We start from the raw sequence: 19,519 nt of genomic DNA on the forward strand, positions 1-19,519 counted from the left end.
TATTATACCACCATAGAATATGGTGTTATAATTGAATGCCACTGAGGGAGTTGGGAGAGAATTGGTTTTGGGGAGAAGTAGGTTGAATTCACTCAAAAATATGTTTTAGTCAGACTTTTGTTCACTGCTATTGAAACACAAACAGTTTACGAGGCGCGATTTCATCAAACTAGTTAGTTTTTTCAAAACTAAAAACTTTTAACAAAACTGTTTATAAACAGCTGATCGATTTTAGCCAGTCGATGTACTCAAAAGCCTACAGCAGAGCAAACCACCTCTGAAGATGCTCACCATTCATTCCTGCGAAACATAGGGACGAAATTTATTCCACAACGGTCTAGAAGTCCGAAAAAATCACCAGTTTCAAGGAATAGCGGCGAAAGCATAGCTCTTTTCAATCAAATTAGCAATATTTCAATTCTTTGCGTGCAATGTCGTCAAACTTAGAAGTGAAGTAGTTTGCACTGAAGCCTAAGTAGTTGCATTAAAGCAAGGAAATCGCCAAAAAGTGTTTAAGTCGCAGTTGATTCTCTTAGAAATTAGGATAATTTTGATAATTAATATTCATCGAGTCTGCGGCACAGAACACCTCTGAACTCTGCGGTTAATAGTTTCCCAGATATACACACATACTTTTTGGTAACCGCGGATTTTTGGAATTTTTTATAAGCCGTATGTATGTTTAGAAACTTAATAAAACGTCCATCGAAAAAAGGCATTACTAGGAGTAAACTAACCTGATTCATCGGCATAAAAGACTTCATGTCCTCCTTGGTTGATTTTCGCTTGTGACGTTCCTTCACTATTTTGAGCTATTTTCATATCAGGGGCATTTGTGTGCTCATTTCCTACTTTCCCTTTTGAAGCTAGTTCTGTGTCACTTTTCTCATCATCTGGTAAGCGACCATCTGATTTCCCGTTTAATTGTTCGCTAGAAACTTGCTTGTCCAATTCCTTGTTAAACTTTTCTAAGCATTTCAAGGTTTCCTCCAGTGGTATGTTGCTATTTTCGATCTGCAGCATGAGAAATTCTATTTCACTCAAAAGCTCCCTTTCCAGACGCCCTTCTTCCGATTTATCCGTTAACATATCATGCTTTTTTTGCTGTATTTTATCGAGCAGCTCCGATATGCTTGCGGCCTTCTTCTGAACTATCTTTGGTAACACATCGTTTACAGATGAACGTTTCACTATAAGAAAAGTTTCGGGTTTGCTTGTTGACGCTTCGAAATTTGTTTGATTTGCATTGTTAGTTAAAATGGGACAAATTTTAGGCAAAATTAATTTTCCCGAATCGTCCGCATAGACCTCATTATTTGGCAAATCCAATTCGTCCCATTCGGAACCCATTGATAGCGAGGTTTTTTTAGGGGAAATATCCCGAACTTTTGGGTTCATTAACATTTTCCGCAATGAGTTCACATTCACAGTGTCAATATATTGATCTTTTCCCAACATCTCATCAATATTATTATTGGTTTCTTCTTTAATAAAATCACAACTGTAAATCTCTTGATAATCAGTTTTGGGTTCTGGTTTTATCACAACTCTTTCTTTCGAAGCTTTATGTCTCTTATCATCATTCTTTTTCGCCAACTCATCTACTTCTCTGTTAATTCGCTTTAGGTATTCTAAAGACACTATGTAAGGCACTGTATTTGAATAGTAAAGTTTCTGAACGAGACGATCCAGTTCATTAAAAACTTCCTGTTTTAGTTTAGATAGAGATAGAGGTTCTCTACACTCCTCAGTCTTGGTGTCAGGTGATTTGGTATTGCATACTATTGAATTGTTTGTGGCAGTATCTTTGACTTGATTGGCACCCAATTCAGGTGAACAAAAGCTGGGTTTTTTAGGGTTTGTCATGCTGTTATCTTCATGGTGTTTATCCGTTCGTTCAGGCGGTAAAGTGGGTGTAGGTGGATCATGGTTTGCCGAAGATACTGAAAAAAAGTCGTAAATTAATTATTTTGAAAATAACTGAGCAAGATCAAGCTTTCAAAATTGAGATCCGTTAAGTTTTCTTACCTTTAACCTCATGCTTTTGTTGAATGGAAGACGTCGCAGATATATTTTGAGCGTGTCTGTAAAATAACGATCGATTACTACATTCTAACATGTACATTTTAAATTTTTTTAAATTTATTTATCTCGCCATTTAAACAGAAAACTGTTGTCCCTTTCGTTTATTGTATGTTAACACTTTTGCACAGCTTAATAGTTTGCTTAGAATTAGGAAAAACAATACCTTATATGGACGTCAGTCGAATAATGTTTTTTAGCTTCACTCGCTCCATGTAACTTTGTGTTACATGTTTTACAATAAAACTGCTCGTCAGTCTACGAAGGAATTTTCAAATAAATTAAATGGTTTGTATTGGTAAATTAAATGGTATGTAATTAAAAGGTTAACACGATTTTTTTGTTTCCTTAGTACAGAAAAAAATATTACCTTGTCTGCGGTAAACAAACTACACCAAAACTGAAACATTTGATTGTGGCGATTAGTATTCATATGCAATTGCATAGAATTACTTGTTTGGAGTTGAGCATTACAAATACAGCATATGACATAGCCGTTTGCATCAACAGTCCAGTATTCATTTAAAATTCCTACGATGCAATGGCACTTTAATAATAAAAAATAACTCCAGAAACAAATAACAAAAATATTATATACTATGCGTACCTTTCTTTACTAGGTCTGACTTTAGTTTAGCTAACTGTTGATGAGGATACATTTGCATATGTTCCTTAAAGTCGTGTTCTGCACTAAATGATGTGTTGCATACAGAACATTGGTTAGCTACCGATGGACCAGGACTAAAGAAATACAAACGTATTCTTAACTGTCTACTATATGCAAATTACACATTTTTTGTTCATTTTATACACACTTATTAAACTAGGACCAACTTACCTGTTTATCCTTTTCGGAATTTCATACTGATCGCTTCCAACGGCTTGCAAACTCTTCTTTGAAGCAGTTATTCCTGCATTTGTGGCCTTCACTGAATAGAGACTTATTTGCGCTTTTTTCGTCGACCATTCCCTTAATAATTCTGATCTATATAAGGCAACTTCCTCTAAATGGCGCTTACATGAATAATGAGAACGCTCTACGCTCAGACTTGTTATCTTTACATCGCAAAGTTGACAAAAAAGTGAAGTACACACCTTTTGAATTTGCTCTTCAATGAGTTGGTCCATTTCTAAATAAAACGGATCCTGAAATTTGCAAAAAATAATCGTCTTCCAGTTGCTAACAACTGAGTTTCAGTTTACAGCAGTAATATTTAATTTATGTTAGAATTTACTGAGTTAAGTTAAGTGGGGATTCCGCTAAGCGAAATGAATCTTCGTGGAAAACAAGTGTGCATCAATTTTGTTTGTTTTTTCTTAAACAATTTGTTTCTTTATTAAACTACTTTGTCAACAATTTATATTTAATATTATTTATGTGGGTCTATAAATGGTCTAGCGTGTTCTTCAATTGGATTTCTCGCCTCCTTGCGATGAAAATAGTACCTATATGATTTTTTGAGATTTGAGTTTTTTCGAAAAAATAGTACAAATATGTGTTTTTTAAGCTCAATACAAAGCTTTCGACCTAAGGAAAATTTAAATACGATTATACAGAAGTTTTGAGTATAATAAAAGAGGTATCGCCGGTTAAGATCGTGGCCGGCAAAACATTTTCAATGAGCCTGTTGGCTTCCTCACTTAAATGCTATAAAAATCATATACATATAATGTAAACGACTTGAGTTTAGGGCTTTAGGCAGGGTAGGAAAAAATTCCTCCTGAGGTTTAGCAATCAGGGGCGGTTTACTCGGCGTAGCAACGGATATTTCAGGATCGTTTGTGTAACTATTGAAAATCTTTGGGACGAAGTGGAACGTCGCATTCGACCGTAACTGTTTCCAAATAAACAAGGTTTGATTAATAAAATTTGTGAAGTTTGAGCCGCTAACTTCTAACAAAATCCGCTAAATATTTCCTGTTAAAATAGAATTCTATTACTGCAATTTGTTTATATGAAAAATATTATTTATAATTTTGAACTTGATTAAACCTGGGTAAAAATCTTAATTCTTAATTTTTGTTTGAACAAACATTAGTGAAAAAATGTTAACTTTTATCATCAAAATAAAAATGTTTTTTTACCGGAAAACAGTTGGTCGTACGACAGAAATTAAAGAGCGCTTTTTTCTTCAGAATTGAACAACCAAATAAGATTTTATTGTTCAAAAAAACAGTGATGTACTATTTTTTCCTTTAAAAATATACAATTACATACAAATTACAAACTATAAGCAATTAAATCATTTAAAATAAGCACCTTTTACAGCTTTCACTGCCCATAATGTTTCATTAACATTTATCAAACTGTTTTGCAGAAATTTATAATTTTGTATTTTTTAAAGTAAAGATTGACGCCTCGTATTTTGAAAACGAAGCTTTTGCGCACTGCAAGCTTTTGTATATTTGGATTTTTTTCATATTTGAGCAAGGGCCATGTACCTATTCAATATATATTTTTTTGTACCTAGACAACGTGTGGTACTTAAGTAAATTACACAATACAACTGTGGCGAAGTGCAGGGCATCAATAGAATGGTGAAAAAAAGTAGACAACTTTCTTCAAAACGAAATCAACACGTAATTATGAGTAATTAAAACATTTTCCCTATTGCTTAGTTGTTTTCAAAGACAAGAGATAAGGATGCTATTGAATGATACTTGCTTTCCACTTACTGAGTATATTAATTTGAATCATTTTCAGTTCTATATTCATAAAATTGTTACTTACTACGCAATTCATAAATCTAAAAGAACTAAAAATTAAAACGAAAACTAACAAAACAAAATACTCAAACAAGAACACTTTTAAAACATTTACAGAAACATAACCTTAACATATTTGCATTGTCATAGATATATAGTTGAGAATACAAATCGAGAGGATAACACAGATGCCAGAGTGCTATTCCGAAAAAATCGATTTGGCAATCTAGCTTTAAATGCAGCTATGAAGCAAAACTAAATTGTTATTTTATGTCTGTAGAAAGATTGGCATGGTCACATACAACGAGTTTGTTGGCGCCATTACTCAAGAACATTATGAATTTAAATAAATCACAATTTTGCACTTTTTGAAGTTGAAAATCATAATTTGCACAACTACAACCAATTGAGGTTAATTCAGTTAAACTTGGCAACAGGAACATTTCTTGGAAACATATGTCTTTGTTTATCAATTGTCAAAATATAAGTCAGATAAAATCGTTTTCAAATAGAGTTAATCCAAAAAAAAACATTAAATCTAATGAAGGCATAATTGTTGGAAAAGACAGTTTACGAAAAATGGAACAAGTGCGCCTTTTGGTCCAAGAACAAGGTCGAGAGGCTAGAAATCTGCTTGCTTTTAATATATCCGCTGGTAACGACTTTCCTGGTGAGCAATTCTGGAACATACTTTGCACAAATTGTTTCGTTTTATTCTGTTATGTTTATTTATGCAAATCGATATTCCTTCTATGGTAGGCAATGTTAATAGGCATACACCTGCGTGGGCAGGAAGGTTCAACTAAGCCAGTTTATTTAATGTAAGCTGCATTAGTTGTATTTTATAGCTATTCTATCCAACATTGTTACTTAGCTGGTACTGAGAACTCTTTATATTTCAATATACAACATCGTTGTCATTAGTGAATTATACCCAAGGCAACTCAGGTTAATTGTCTTGTACAATACAGGAAAAATCGCGAAAAAACCTCCGAGTTCTCCAAGAGTGCCTGAAATCCTCCCATCCAGCAAGTCAACAGTAATGCGGGGCCGATCGGGGGCACGGTTGCGTTCAGCATCTACAGGCAGAGACAAAAACTCTGAACTAATTGCCAGGTATTGGGCTTTATTGTTCGGTAACTTACAGAGATCCGTAAGTAATGTTTCTCTGTTACTTGCGTTGGTAACTGAGCTAAGCTGCATTTGCAGATTGCTGAAATTTATAATACAGTGGAAACGCATGAAAGTCTTACTGAATGCCAAGAAGTCGTTTTAGTTTTGGAAAACTACCTGAGAGATTTCTCCGCTTTGGCTGACTGGTTTAAGTTGAAATGGAACTATGAAAATACACCAGTTCCGCAGAGGCCCACCTCACTAGGTCTGAGTCAATCGGCCTTCGATTCGCTTGTCTTTATGTAACTTGATGTTTTTAGCTTGGGGTATTTCGAAAACCAATTTGTCTAAGCCTAGTAGGTCAGGCAAATCCAGTCCCAGTTTGGGTAGTGGACGAAATAGCCCCAATCCTCTACTCTCTGGGAAGATTAGTCCTCGTAGTTTACCAGCAAATAAGTGTAAGTAGACATACTTACATGAATGGTAATACAGGATTTTTAAATTGAATTGGTGTATAGTATAGTGTACTTCGATGTATTAGAAAATAAACTGCTCATCAAAACCAACGTTACACCGACAATTTAGACTAAGTAACGTGTCTTTGTAACTGGATGAACTCTGACTACTGTGAGCGATTTGATTTCTGTTTGAAACCTCATTTAGTGCAATTCTTTTTTCAATTAGTGCCTCAATTAGTGCCCTTTGTACACTAAATTAGTGCTTCACATAAAGTTTCTATTGGGAGGCAAATGAATCAATACAAAATTACTGAAAGTTCCACATGGTCTAAGCTGGACAAAAAAAGTTTTTTGTATTTTAATGCCACATATGTATTAAGAGAAACCTCGGAGTCTCGAAAAAGTATCGAATTTTTCTTCCATCTCGTTTATTTACAGTGTGGGCTCGAAAAATTCAACTTGGTTGGTAGTGATATTTTTTTTCTTGAACCGATTTGGAAAATCTAGCGCTCATGTTGCAGATAAACTTCGTAGTCGACTTCAGAATAAAAATTCCTTTTTATGCAACCCTGTATTTCCAAGTGCAGTTTAGATAATTTAGAGTTCAGTGTCGAAACATTTATTAAGGACATTTCCAATTTTTGTATGTTAATCTTCTTTCATCATTCAAAATATCTTAAAGTTAAGATTCAAATGATCTTACACTGTCTGACTACAATTTTCTTTTTGAATATTTTTGCTATTTGTCATGTATTAATTATAGGCAAAAGTTGCACATGCACGTCTTGTCCGTCCAGTCCATTGCCTTCTATTGATAAAACAATTCCTGAAGGGAAATCGGTTGATATCCTTGGCAAGGCCGCGGAAGATACTCAGAAAGGTGAAGAAATTTCCCGGAAAATTGGTAAAGGGGAGCAAAAACCGATCAGCAAGGTTCAGGAAGAAGTTCTGAAAACGCCGTCTAAAACACAGCCTAAGGTTGATACTAATCTAAAAAAGAAAGCTGATCTGAAACTTGAAGGAAAAGGGAAAACAGGACCTGCAGCTAATCGCAGCTCATCTAAAGGTAAATATATAATTGTATCGGGAAATATCAGACGCAACTGAACATGCGATTTTTAGGCGATTCAAAAAATATCGGCAAAAAGGATAAACCTGTAATTTCTAAGAGCAAATCCTCCGACAGTGGCCCCAAGGCAAAGCATACATTAAAGAAAAGTGAGGAAGAGTTAAAAACGGTTAAAGACGAAAACTCTTTATCAGAAGCAGGTGCTGAGGAAAGTGTAAAACCTTCAACCGCAGATGGTAAGCCTTCAGTTGCTCCTCACCTAAAGCAAAAGCCGGAGTGCAAGAAACGCTCTGACATTAAGACAGTGAAGAAAAATGAAGATTTGCAAACGGTTAAAGACGAAAAAAGTCTCTTGGGCGCAAATGGGGAGCCAAATGCTTCCAAACCTTCAACCGAAGATAGTAATCCTTCGAGTATTACTATACTGAAGCGAAGGTCTGTAGATGGCAAGAAACAATCCGATGTTAAAAAAGCGGTATCTGAAGGTTGGTGTTAAATAGCATCATTGCATTAAATTTAGCTGTTGATAGTTAACGAATAATTATTATGCCTTAGAATCTCAATCTGTTCCTCTAATCTCCAAAAGCGTCAATGTTCTTGAAACCTCTACTGAAAAAACTATATCAACATCTGACAAAAAGAAGGAGCTTGAGCCCCTGGACTTGACGGAAAACGTTGCCAATTTCTTCTCCAATTGCACCATCAAAAATGTAGATTCTCCTAGTGAAGATCAGCGAACTTACGATATTTTCAGAAAGGTGGGAGTCGAAAGTGCTGAAAAAGGCACTAGCACTGATGACATCCCTAGGTAAAGTACACTTAAATTCAATTACAACCACTGAGATTTTACGGGTTCGTTTTTGTTCTAGATTGCGTTTAAAACGGCCTAATGTCATCAAAATCAATCAAGAATGCCAAACCGATGGTGACACGTTCGAGTTTGAAAGGAAATTTCCGCCAGGTCCGGGAGTCAAAGCTGCAAAAGTTGATTCTAACAACTCCAGACTTCACTCTTTAAACAAATCGAATACAACAAGTGAGAGCAAACATTCGCCGGTTAAGCCAGCTGTTACTACTAGGCAAGACTTGGGTTTATACTTAATTTTGTCAACATGCTATTGATCATAATTGTTGTTTTACAGGCCTGCGTATGCTACCGCTCTTACTAAAAGTGCCTCAGCTAAAATCGTGCCTCCTAGAACTAAGTATGAGCCCAAAAGTGGCGCAGCTGCAGCGGGAAGAAGCCAAGCAAACATTGGAACAAGAGGGAAAGGCAGTTTAACTAGAAGTCAAACTGTAAGTTAAAACATAAAATTCCGCCTTAAAATTAAACGTGTCTTACAAATTGACTGGGATCAGACGACAAGAAAATGCACTATTTAAGCCAATAAGACAGTGCGTGCTCGCTTGATTTTCCGGTTTTATATTATTTTTTATTGGTAAAGGGTGCCTATTTAGGTTCTTGGGTTTATCGGTCAATGAATAGTGTGAAAACATTCTTGGGTCAGCGTTTTGGATATATTTAAGCTATCTTCAGGGCTCTAAAAGAAAAAAAAAAGTGAATAGTAAAAAAAAATGACAAACCACTACATTAATTATTATACAGGGAAGTTCAGTTTCCAGAGCGGAAACTCCAGGGAGCGATAGAGAATCGAGAAACAATATAAGTTTGTATTATAATCTGTATTCGAGAAACGCATCCTTAAGGAAATACAAAGTGTGGCTTAAAAAATCAAATTTATTAATTGTTGCCAAACGGCAGTGGATATTTAATTAAACGAAAGCAGGCAATAACGAGGAAGAACATTTTGGAATAGAAACAAAATTTCTGTTTTGTCAGTTGCGTCCGTCCGTACTAACAGGTTAATGGATGTTTATAAAGAAAAATATATAATTAATTCTCATTGTCAGTTATTTCCTTAAGTAAGTGTTTTTCGAATATAGCAAATTATAATGCAAACCCATGTTGTTTTCCGATTCACTATCGTTCTTCAAAGTTTCCACTTTGGAAACTCGATCACTCTGTATTTCTATGAGAGGCACACTGCAGCAAAGTGGCATTTAGAACCTCACTATTTTTTCTGTGCACATCTAGTTATTTGAGGTTCTTCCAAAAAGCCATAATCTGTCTATGGCTAACCATCACTCAATGATTAAATACAGTTCTTCAGCAATACACATTTTCCCAGTTATTTGTACGTTTTTTTTATCCGTAAATATTATTCAGTAACTTCACGAGGCTTCACGGCATTTTTAGGTAAATGATATGAAACGTTTCAAACCTGGAAACAGCGAGAAACGGGCTCCTACTAACCAAACCATCACGCAAAAATCGTCACTTGAGAATTCAACACCAATCAGACCTTTTGCTTTAATGCAGAAAAGCAAAACTACACTGACAAAAGAGCATTTAAGTAAAAGTTTGTCACTGGACGAGCATGGCAGCTCGGCTGAGACTTTGGTGCCCCATGATAAATCGAGGGAGAATTTGAACGATATCACAAATTCAAGCAATAGCATTGATAGTTCAGTAGGCACTGGAAATATTGAAACCTCGGTGAGCGATTATTTGGACGGCTGGTTGACGGTGAAAGGTCGCAGATTTAAAAATGGGAATCACAGATCTCGAAGGTTCGTATTCTTTCAGTTTTTTTAAAGAGTAGCAAATATTCCAGTTGAGCAATTTTTTAGGGAATTTGATACATTTGAACATACTGTTGTCGATTTATTTTTACCACTATTTTCATAATTATTTTTTTTAGTATTTAAATGTTCTCAGTTCTTGATTAGTATCAAAGTTTTTTCACTGGTCTGATATATTCAAAATAAATTTGAATTTTTTAGGTCAGATACGGGTCTTTCTTGGACAACCAGATTCCACCAGGTTAGTGCAACAGCCAGCTTACCAGCGCTAGCTCTTCTGGAAACTTCAGAAGTATCTAAGGGTCAGAAAACGATTGATAAAAGCGTAAAAGAGAATTTGAACAGTTTGAAAAGTTTTAAAAGCTCGGTCGAATGGGAAAGTGTTGATTCTTCCCCGTCGAAGCGCTCGGATTCTAACACCGGCAAGAGTTCCATGCAGGGGAAGAACGAGGCGAACTTAAATATTAAGAAAAACGTAGAAAGGGACGAAATTGAGCTGAGAACTAATAAGGTAAGTGCAGCTTTTGACCATTGATTATTCTTGCATAATTCATCTTTATGCAACTAGTCTCCTTCAAATTCTTCAAGCAATATCTCTGTTTATTTTTTATAAAATACAACTCATTAATACACAGTGTTCTGCACAGGAAGCAGACGCCGATTCTGAGACCGATGATGAGCAATCGAAATTGAAAGAAATACAAGACGAATTGGCCACCGAGGAGGAACACAGGAAGAAAACTAAAGAACTCAATGAAGAAGAGGACCGACTGCACAAGGAAATCGAAAAGTTAAAAGTGCGGTTGTGTGCCTTTTGTCAGGTCAGAGTTATTTAAAGTTTATGTTTTTCAGTATTTGGATATCGAAGTTGATACCGAAACTGATGGTACCGAAACGGACGGTGACGAATTACAGGGCGATGCCGATGAAGATAGCCCTATTAACATGCTTAGTGACGATCACATCTCGTTGGAGGCGAGATACGAACCAATGTTAGCAGGTATGCAAACTTGATTTTATTAATTTTTGAACTGTCGACAAACTTGGCAATAAAATTTTCAGAAATGTCTTGGAGTGAAAGAGTGGACACTCTTGCGGCTTTAGAAGCTATCAATGCCCGACACCCGGGAAGAGCTCTAGAGCTACATCAAAAACTTTCCAACCCGCAAAGAAAAATTAGCTTAGCAGAAGCGGTGAGAAGGTAAAATTGCGCTTTTTCCGCATGACGCGTTGTTGACTTGAATTTTAATTTGAAGATATCAAGTAAAACAAGCCAAGGCTCAGAAGCGACGTGAAAATTTGCAGCTGGAAAGAGCGCAGAAATTACAAGCCTTATCGGCCAGAGTTGACGATGTTAAAGCGGCTAAAATAATGCTGATTGAGGAGAAGAGAACACGAATGGAATTAAGGTAAACAGTAGCATTATGAATAGTAATATTTGTCGATTTATATGATCTCAAAAAATCTTGACTATCCTAAATATGAAGGTGAATTGAATTTTTTTGTTACACACAAATTAGTTATTGTTAATTTCCTTGTCTCAGATTGCAGAAAGCTGCTCAAAATCGAAAACGCCATATTAGAGGGATTGTAAAGAAAGCTCACGACGAAGAGGAAAAACTGAAGGAAATCGCTTTTATCAACGAATTGGAGGCCCAAAATAAAAGGTTAAATTTATTCAATTATATACTGCATTGGTGTATTTGTGTTTTCATATAATAACCTATACTGGTTTGTATAAATTCATTATCAGTGAGCTTTCTTTCTAGACATGACTTTTTGCAATCATGCAAAGAACGCCGAGGTCGGATTCAGGGCATTCAGGAAGACCGCCGAAAGAGGCAGGAGGAAAAAGCGGCTAAAGAAGCCGCAGTGGAAGAGCGACGCAAAGCTTTGGAGCGTGAGCGGCTTGAAAGACTAGATCGGTTGCAAGATGAAAGGCGGCAACGGGATGAAAGAATTGGTAATATACTGACTATCTACAGGAAATGACGACTGTTCTGATACATTAAGGTGGAAAGCTTGAACAAAACTACTTTATTATTTTGTCCTTTGCAGGCCAGCAGCAACAACAACGTGAACGGGAGAGGCAAGAACTAGCTAGGGAAAAGGCACGCGACAGAGAGGTATCTTTTGTAGCAAAAATATGATTTATTGAAGATAAATGATAAACGTTTTATAGGAACGTTTGTCTGCGCTACATGAGAAGCAATTAGCGTCCACGCAAGAGCTGCAGAAGCGCATCGAACAGAAGCAGGAAGACTCGAAGCGTCGCCACGAAGAGAATATTGAGCAAATCAGGCAAAAGGCGCTGGAATTGAGTATTTTGCGTTGTCATCAGGACGATGATCAGGCACCTAATATGGTACCGTATCCTCAGGCCAAGTTGTGTACAGTGTGCAATGTGCTCGTAAGTAATATCTGTTTGTACTAACTTTCCAAAAAGATGCTTCAACTCACTCTGTGTTGTGAAGACGGAGTGAGGCTGTTTTAACTGGAGCTGATTTACTCATACGTGAATTATTGCAATAATTTTTCTGTTTGTTGCGCCTGTGGGGTGGTTCTAGGTAAGAATTCAATTGGATCAAACRTAGAAKTTGCTATCKCTTGCGTTATGTTTGAAAAGTCGGATCTTCTCTATACTAAGCCCTGGTTTGTCTTGTTCTATAAAAGGTGTTTCTCGGATAAAAATGCGCTTCACRAGGAACTCGCTAATCACAAAATATACATATTAAATTGCTTCTTCTGTGGCGCAGATTTCCCTCTCATTCGCCCCAATTGCAATCGTAGGGTAATTTGGATTTTCTTGCGAAATAGGATACGCTTTTATAAAAATACTTTTATAGCAAAATAGTCGTGTATACACACGACCTTGTTTTTATATCTTGGATAGGTTAGTAGATGAGCAAAAATAAAATAAAAGTAGAAAAACAAGGTACTCCGAAAACCGCACTGTTTCGTGCATTAAATGTTGCAAAATGCATGTTGAAGGGGCTGAAAAAAATGTATCGAAAAGATAGGAAAGAAAAAAGAAGTATCTATCGGCAAATCCACCAATCGGGCGGGTCACTTTGTACGGTTTTTTCTGCCGAATTACTCTTTTTACAAATATTTTTACAAAGTTTTTAAGTGTATGTTAAACTTCTGTTTGGTTTAGTTTCGCATACATTAAACTGTTGCTTCAATGACTTTATTATCCCTTATTGTATTATCTATATATATTAAATCACTTATTAAACATGCTCAAGTGCTTCACATTTACAACAATTTCTCGTTATTACTAATTTTGCGCTTCTCTCACTCTGCATTCTGAACTCATCATTTACTTGTGCTTTACATGGTGTTTATTCGCTTAGCTGCTTTTTTTTTATTGAAATTTGTTTTTATGATATACAGAAAAAATGCGATGTGAATTTTTACATAATAAAGCAATACGCTGCGTGTATTCTGTTTCGTCAACATTGATTTTTTGAAGTTCCAATTATTTTGCTTAAAACCAAAACCAATTGTATATTTTGTAGGAAAAAACTGTGCCAAATTAATATCGTTCTAGTTTGTTGATGTTGAAAACTAAACAGTTAAAAATGTCAATTTGTGCAATTTTGCACAAAAATGTGTATTTAAAATGCATTTAATTCATGTTTTATTTTTTCAGATCAAATCAGAAGTTTATTTAATGAGTCACCTGCGGGGGCGGCTCCACCAGGAAGCAGTAAAACAAGCAAATCCAGGTAAATTTTATTTATCTCACGCTTAAATAATTAGTGTTTTGTAAGATGTAAAATACGTCATATCGTCCTTGATTAGACCTGGTGTAGACGCCTTAATTTTATAATTTATGCGACCAATCATGTCAAATAGTAACATTAAAGTTTAACTAACTATTTTCTGTTGCAGGATTATCTTCGAGTGAGCTGGAACAGTACAACTTGAAGCAAATTGTTGACGCCCCTGATGGAAAAGAAGATCCTCGTGTTTTAGCGGCCAAAGAAAGAGGAAAATCGTACAGGCGGCGGTGTAAGAAGATTAGGCAAAGAATGACAATGAAAGGTACACATTTTCATTACCTCTTTGTTATTTTTAGCTTTTTACCTTTTTACCTTTAAGTATATTGCGCTTACATTGCTGTTGTATTATATTCAACAATAATCACGTATGTAAATGTAAGTTATATTTTATGTTTATGTTTTATGTTAGTAAATTATTTTATGCCTAACTTTCCTTTTACAATTAGTAGTTTTTACACTGAAGTTAAATTCTTAGCGGTGTTTAATTACGGTTTTTTCGTTTTTTTTAGGCATCGAATGCGAGATATCTCAATCGACGGTGGTGGTTGAGAGCGTCAATAAGCGAACCTTAAACAGAAATATAAATATTATCGGCAGTATTATAAATCAAGCCAATCAAGGTAAGGAAAATAGCTCTAAAGAATAATTGACTTTTGACAATTCAATCTAAATATTTACTAACAATCTCACATCTTTTGCATCAATCTGCGCCTTTATTTCAGGATTGTCCAATGCCAGCCTGAGTCAGCTGGACAGAACATTAAACGAATTGTCTAGAATGATGTCCAAACAGAACCGAAATGACGTTCTGCTGTTCCAAACCGTTGGCAGTTTTACGGTCTTAGGAAAGTTGCTTAGTTTGGGTTTAGAAGAACACCAAGTGATTCCCTCTAAGTAAATATCAGTTTTTTACCGTTTTTAGAAGTTTTAGATTTTATCAATCTTTGTTCAGCTATTTAGTATGGATTTTTGGTGTTTTATTATCGAGTCATGTGGAAAATATGTACGTTTCACTAAAACTCGTATGCACCGACCGACAGCGCGATTAACCATCATATGATTACCATAAACGCATTCGATTATCAATAATAATTATGTGTTTGATACATTTAGTCAGAGTTGAGGATTCCGGTATCCCTCAATATCCATTACAAGCTCGACGAGGTATTCATTTAATGGTTTGGTGAAAGTAACATTACTATCTGAATCTTTTGTATTCTCCAATCCAAAATTGTTTTTTTTTTGTGTATTATGCTTTATAGAATATTATCTGAATCATCTATACTGGAATTATTTGGAGCCAACCGGACCCCAGTTTTATATTGTTCAAATCGTTCTACTTCTTTTCATTCTTTACATTTTCGTAATTAATTTTCTGCAGTTTTTATAAGAACGCTTGAGAATAGGCATATAAAAAGAGGTCTTGAAATCTACATCTATTTTTCTAAACTTGCAATTTCGACAGCAGATTAAGTTTGAAATGCGGATGTTGTCGCAACTGTTTTAAATACATAAGCGTTTTCTTTTTCAACTGCTGCTGCAAGGTGTCCTGCATGAACATTAACTAATGGACCTTCATTTCCATCTAAACTTGATATATCTACACAATCGTACCATAACTGAATATCAATCTTATACTCGTACATGAACAGGTGGAATATGTGATTTTTGTCCTAGAACCCTGATAATTTGTTGCCACCTATGGACTCTTGCCTGCAGCGGAGTAGAAGCATCCGCCAATTGTAAATACGTGATAATGACCAGCAAACTAATGCCCCTSATTGATTTGCTGAATAAACGCCTTCAAGTAAGTTAATGTATGACTGACATTAATGTTAGTATGTAATATGTATACGTAACTAACTTTAAGAGAAAAGCTGTTCTGGAGTTGAAATATTTTTTTATATGTTTTATACGAACTACTTGGAATAAGTTGCTTTGCAAAAAGTGTCGACACTGTTCGAAAACTCCTCGTCAGAGCCCTTCGATTATTCTGGCAGATATTAACCATAAAGAGTCCCATCCACGATTCCATTCATTTTCTTTAAAGTCCATTTGCTTATATTAGTAAATCCCCTATTTTCTCAAGTCGCTATGATTCAAAACGTAAACTCATCCAACTGTAAAAACACTATTCGAAATGAATGTCTGCATACATCGGTGTTCACCCTTTTCGATCGCCCTTCACTCGTCATCGTTACTTGCATTTTGGGGCTGAATCAGGAACTCAATCGCGCGTATGAAAGGCAAAGTACAAAAAACTGGAAAAGTGAGTCGATCAGACTGAGAACTGGCCCCTCATACAGATTGTTTGCCGTTGATATACATTTTATTTTTTACTTTGTTAAATGTTGTTATTCTATCTAGATTTCAGCAATTAAAAAAATGTTGAAGAGACGCTGAATCGTGTACAGTAACAATTAAATAAACTTATCAAAAATTCATTCAAAGTGTAATAAACCATTATGCAATTCATAGTAAAAAATTGTAATAAACTCTTTGTTCCAGACATTAGACGATTTCGAAGAAAACCTACCATCGGATGATCTAAGTTTGAGCCTCATGAACTGTTTAGCCACGGTGCTGAAAAACTTGGACTGTCCAATTCCACCCTGCCGAATCCACGACATTATAAGGTAAGTGAATTGATTTAAATTGAATCTTGAGCTGCACACAATCTCAACGTTTTCTCATGGTATTCGAATACTTCACATTCCACGCCTATCAACAGTCTCAAGTGGTTTTGTACTTTCGTAAATTGTCCAACGGTTCTCATAACAAGCTGATTTAATTGTGGGAATTATTCGTTTGGATTTCGTGGATAATTGCCTTGGATTTTTARTGATGACACTTTTTCTCTCTGATTTATATTTATTCRTTACCTACTTAGTCTACTTTGGTTTTATGGGATCAACATTTGTTATTGATTTTGTGTGTGCTTTTCGATTTTATTCGTTAAGATCAGACGAGTTTCACATGCGGTAATTGAGAAGCACCGTTTTATCTGAGAAGAATTGTCGGCAAATTCCATGTCCAAATAAGCTAGAAGTGTGTATGATTGTATAAAGTGTTTCTTTTATTGAAAGAGAACACATAAACTTTTTAATAAATTATAAGCGTTGTGGAGTAAGAAAGCGAGAACTTCCATAAATAGCCAAATCGGACCGTGCAACAATACAAGAAGGAAAAAAACGAATAAATATAACCAGTTTTGGACGAATGAGCTACAGGGTTTGGACAAGGTCTGCGCCATATCTAATCGCAACTTGTCGAGGAATGTCGCGACGGTTTCAAGAAGTCCGTCGTGTTTTTAAAATGTCCTCGATTACTTTGAGTCTGGTGATGGACGGCACAATGCTCAAAGCTCGAATAGTTTCGGTATCAGCGACGTAAACTGACATGTAGTAATGTACCGGAAAATTAGACAACCCACAAACTGATAGAGGAATGCAAATTGATGAATTTATGGTCGTTTTATTGTGAACTATATATTTCGTTTTTAATAAGGATAATAATATAAAGTAACATAACTCAGCAGAAAATGGCTTCATTATTACTTTTGAAACTTACTTTCTATCATTGTATCGGTGTACTAAAAAGGGACTGGACATTAACGTGTTGCATTCAGTAGATAAATTTTCATCCAATTTCTTATGAATATTCTGCTAGTTTGTTTTAATAGATTTTTTGTTTTTACTTCCGCCGTAAATATTACGGAAATGTTTTTATATTCTTATAGTTTAAGTGCATAAAGCATATTTCCGACTACAACTGCAATATGCTGTTCCAAATTAAATTGTGTGCGTTAAAAGTCGTATAAACGTAGGTTCGTATAGGAATCGTAACTTCGGAAAGGGATTTCAGGGCGTGAAAAGTTAACTAAAAATATTTATATTTGTTTTCTTTGCTAAAACAGCATAATAAATTGTGTTAACAGCGGCATACATAAAGCGCATAAAATGGACGTCACCGTTTTCCATACTGTAAATTCTCGGTTGTTGCACTAAAATAAATATGTCTTAAATAATTATGAAAAAATGCGTCGTTCTCGAGAAATCAAATAAAATAAAATCAACAACTACAAAAACGACAATTTATTCACAAAGCAAAACATACCACGAAAGTTTTCAAAGATTTGGTTCAAAAATACCGTCAACAACTTCGTTACACTTTTCGACTTTAACGAATATCAAAACTAAGTAAAAACTGTATGGAACAGGCAAATGTAGTACGTTTTATTGTTTTTAGAACGGCTCATTTTTCGATAGAGACTTTCGTACACTAATCGGATAGTGAATACACGTGTCTTAAAGAATTATCGAATAATTCGTCACTTTCGAGAATTACATTCATTTCAATATCATCAAAAACAAAATTTAATTCACAAAACATTACGAAGGGGGTTTCAAAGGTTTACCATCAATAACTTCGACAAACTTCTCGACATTTCGACCAAAAAAAAAAATGTATAAATGTCTATGAAATGTGGTAAAAGAAGTTGTTTTAATTTTTGTAGAACGACGCATTTTTTGATAGAGCTTGAATAGGTGTTAATACACTAATCGGACATTAAAAAAAAATCAAAGTATTGAGTTCAAAAAACAGTGGCGGTCAAGTTTTTGCCCATTTAATTGGCAGAACGCACGCAATTATTAACCGAATTCAATTTTCTCTCTACATAAAATGTCTTAATGATGCGTTTGCCAAATATTGTTAAAAAAGCTACAAACAGATTTAAAATAGTAAATCAAAAAACCTAAGTGAACTTCTTTTGTTAAAATTTAATACAGAAGAAAATACTTAAGAATTTGAAACATCCTGTATACTACTCAATCATCAAATTTCTTGTGAATGAAGGGAAGTTGCCCAGGCCCTCGAACTTTTTCACCGATATTGTTTATTAGTATTTCATTGTGGTCCGATATGGACGATACCCGATGACGATCAAGTGTTTTGTTTTTATTGGTTTTTATAATTTTTTTGATGCCCATAAACTATTTTTTTATCATTTTGCAACATTGCCTAAATTTTCCTGCATTATTATTATTCGATTATTTATTAAGTTTTATCTCAATTATTTCACGCATCCACATGGGGCAAAAACGGCATTAATAGAAGAGAAGAAGAAACGGAACTGGGTAGTTTTAAAAGCGCTAATTTCACGTTGTAATGGAATCAAGGGTAGTAAATGTCGATCCCCGATTGATTTAGTTGAAGTGACAAATGTCAAAGTGGTATTAAAAGTTATAAAAACTAAACGTTTTGTGGGATTTCTGACTAAAAAGTAATGAAATTGTGGTTAGCAGCGAACAGGCAAACAGCGAAAAGTAAGTAAAGTATTTGAAAACAATTTATGTCTCCTTGTGCCGAAAAAAATACAACATGGATCGAGATACTCTTTTATAAAGATAACTTTTTAGAAAAAAATGTACCTACATGTAACTTCCCCTCAAGTCCATAAATAATGTATATTCATCCTTATACAGGGTGATTCAGAATTGGCGTCATTCCTCTGGAGGTGTTGTCTGGCGTTGTTATAAGAGTACAGAAAAAATAGTAAAAGAGATTAATTGTTATTAAAAACTGAGAAATTTGCAAAAAACTATATCAGAAATACGGCAGCAATGTTTTTCAAGGTAATCTGCCTAATTAACATTGCG

At 35.1% G+C, this 19,519-nt stretch overlaps 2 protein-coding genes across 8 annotated transcripts in view; one reads left to right on the top strand and one right to left on the bottom strand.

The window, feature by feature from the left end:
- Window positions 1-4,940, bottom strand: part of LOC109533950 — a 7,573-nt gene extending 2,633 nt beyond the window's left edge. Inside the window, exons 1-7 of one of the 5 annotated variants that reach the window (XM_019899470.2) lie at window positions 4,814-4,940; window positions 2,921-3,228; window positions 2,690-2,823; window positions 2,453-2,613; window positions 2,249-2,340; window positions 2,029-2,084; window positions 738-1,943 (exon numbers count right to left, since the gene is read on the bottom strand). In XM_019899470.2, the coding sequence (XP_019755029.2) occupies window positions 738-1,943; window positions 2,029-2,084; window positions 2,249-2,340; window positions 2,453-2,613; window positions 2,690-2,823; window positions 2,921-3,228; window positions 4,814-4,825 (1,969 nt within the window). In that variant the 5' untranslated portion in view covers window positions 4,826-4,940. Of the gene's footprint in view, window positions 1-737; window positions 1,944-2,028; window positions 2,085-2,248; window positions 2,341-2,452; window positions 2,614-2,689; window positions 2,824-2,920; window positions 3,229-4,813 lie in introns of those variants that run through there. The other 4 variants (XM_019899469.2, XM_048667512.1, XM_048667511.1 and 1 more) reach the window with 4 other exon arrangements.
- A 299-nt stretch (window positions 4,941-5,239) lies between these two features.
- LOC109533947 (S phase cyclin A-associated protein in the endoplasmic reticulum) overlaps window positions 5,240-19,519 on the top strand; it is a 51,993-nt gene continuing 37,713 nt past the window's right edge. Inside the window, exons 1-25 of one of the 3 annotated variants that reach the window (XM_019899464.2) lie at window positions 5,240-5,458; window positions 5,760-5,941; window positions 5,998-6,166; window positions 6,222-6,359; window positions 7,123-7,425; window positions 7,482-7,913; window positions 7,984-8,236; window positions 8,298-8,507; window positions 8,571-8,724; window positions 9,686-10,059; window positions 10,273-10,582; window positions 10,707-10,868; window positions 10,924-11,071; window positions 11,134-11,272; window positions 11,328-11,480; window positions 11,616-11,738; window positions 11,841-12,034; window positions 12,130-12,197; window positions 12,254-12,481; window positions 13,727-13,802; window positions 13,969-14,121; window positions 14,369-14,479; window positions 14,582-14,753; window positions 15,537-15,666; window positions 16,368-16,495. In XM_019899464.2, the coding sequence (XP_019755023.2) occupies window positions 5,245-5,458; window positions 5,760-5,941; window positions 5,998-6,166; window positions 6,222-6,359; window positions 7,123-7,425; window positions 7,482-7,913; window positions 7,984-8,236; window positions 8,298-8,507; window positions 8,571-8,724; window positions 9,686-10,059; window positions 10,273-10,582; window positions 10,707-10,868; window positions 10,924-11,071; window positions 11,134-11,272; window positions 11,328-11,480; window positions 11,616-11,738; window positions 11,841-12,034; window positions 12,130-12,197; window positions 12,254-12,481; window positions 13,727-13,802; window positions 13,969-14,121; window positions 14,369-14,479; window positions 14,582-14,753; window positions 15,537-15,666; window positions 16,368-16,495 (4,724 nt within the window). In that variant the 5' untranslated portion in view covers window positions 5,240-5,244. Of the gene's footprint in view, window positions 5,459-5,531; window positions 5,610-5,759; window positions 5,942-5,997; window positions 6,167-6,221; window positions 6,360-7,122; window positions 7,426-7,481; window positions 7,914-7,983; window positions 8,237-8,297; window positions 8,508-8,570; window positions 8,725-9,685; window positions 10,060-10,272; window positions 10,583-10,706; window positions 10,869-10,923; window positions 11,072-11,133; window positions 11,273-11,327; window positions 11,481-11,615; window positions 11,739-11,840; window positions 12,035-12,129; window positions 12,198-12,253; window positions 12,482-13,726; window positions 13,803-13,968; window positions 14,122-14,368; window positions 14,480-14,581; window positions 14,754-15,536; window positions 15,667-16,367; window positions 16,496-19,519 lie in introns of those variants that run through there. The other 2 variants (XM_019899465.2, XM_019899466.2) reach the window with 2 other exon arrangements.

Source organism: Dendroctonus ponderosae, unplaced genomic scaffold, assembly GCF_020466585.1.
Source record: "Dendroctonus ponderosae isolate FM_Combo_2020 unplaced genomic scaffold, Dpon_F_20191213v2 Dpon_F_20191213_6, whole genome shotgun sequence".
NCBI classification, from domain to species: domain Eukaryota; kingdom Metazoa; phylum Arthropoda; class Insecta; order Coleoptera; family Curculionidae; genus Dendroctonus; species Dendroctonus ponderosae.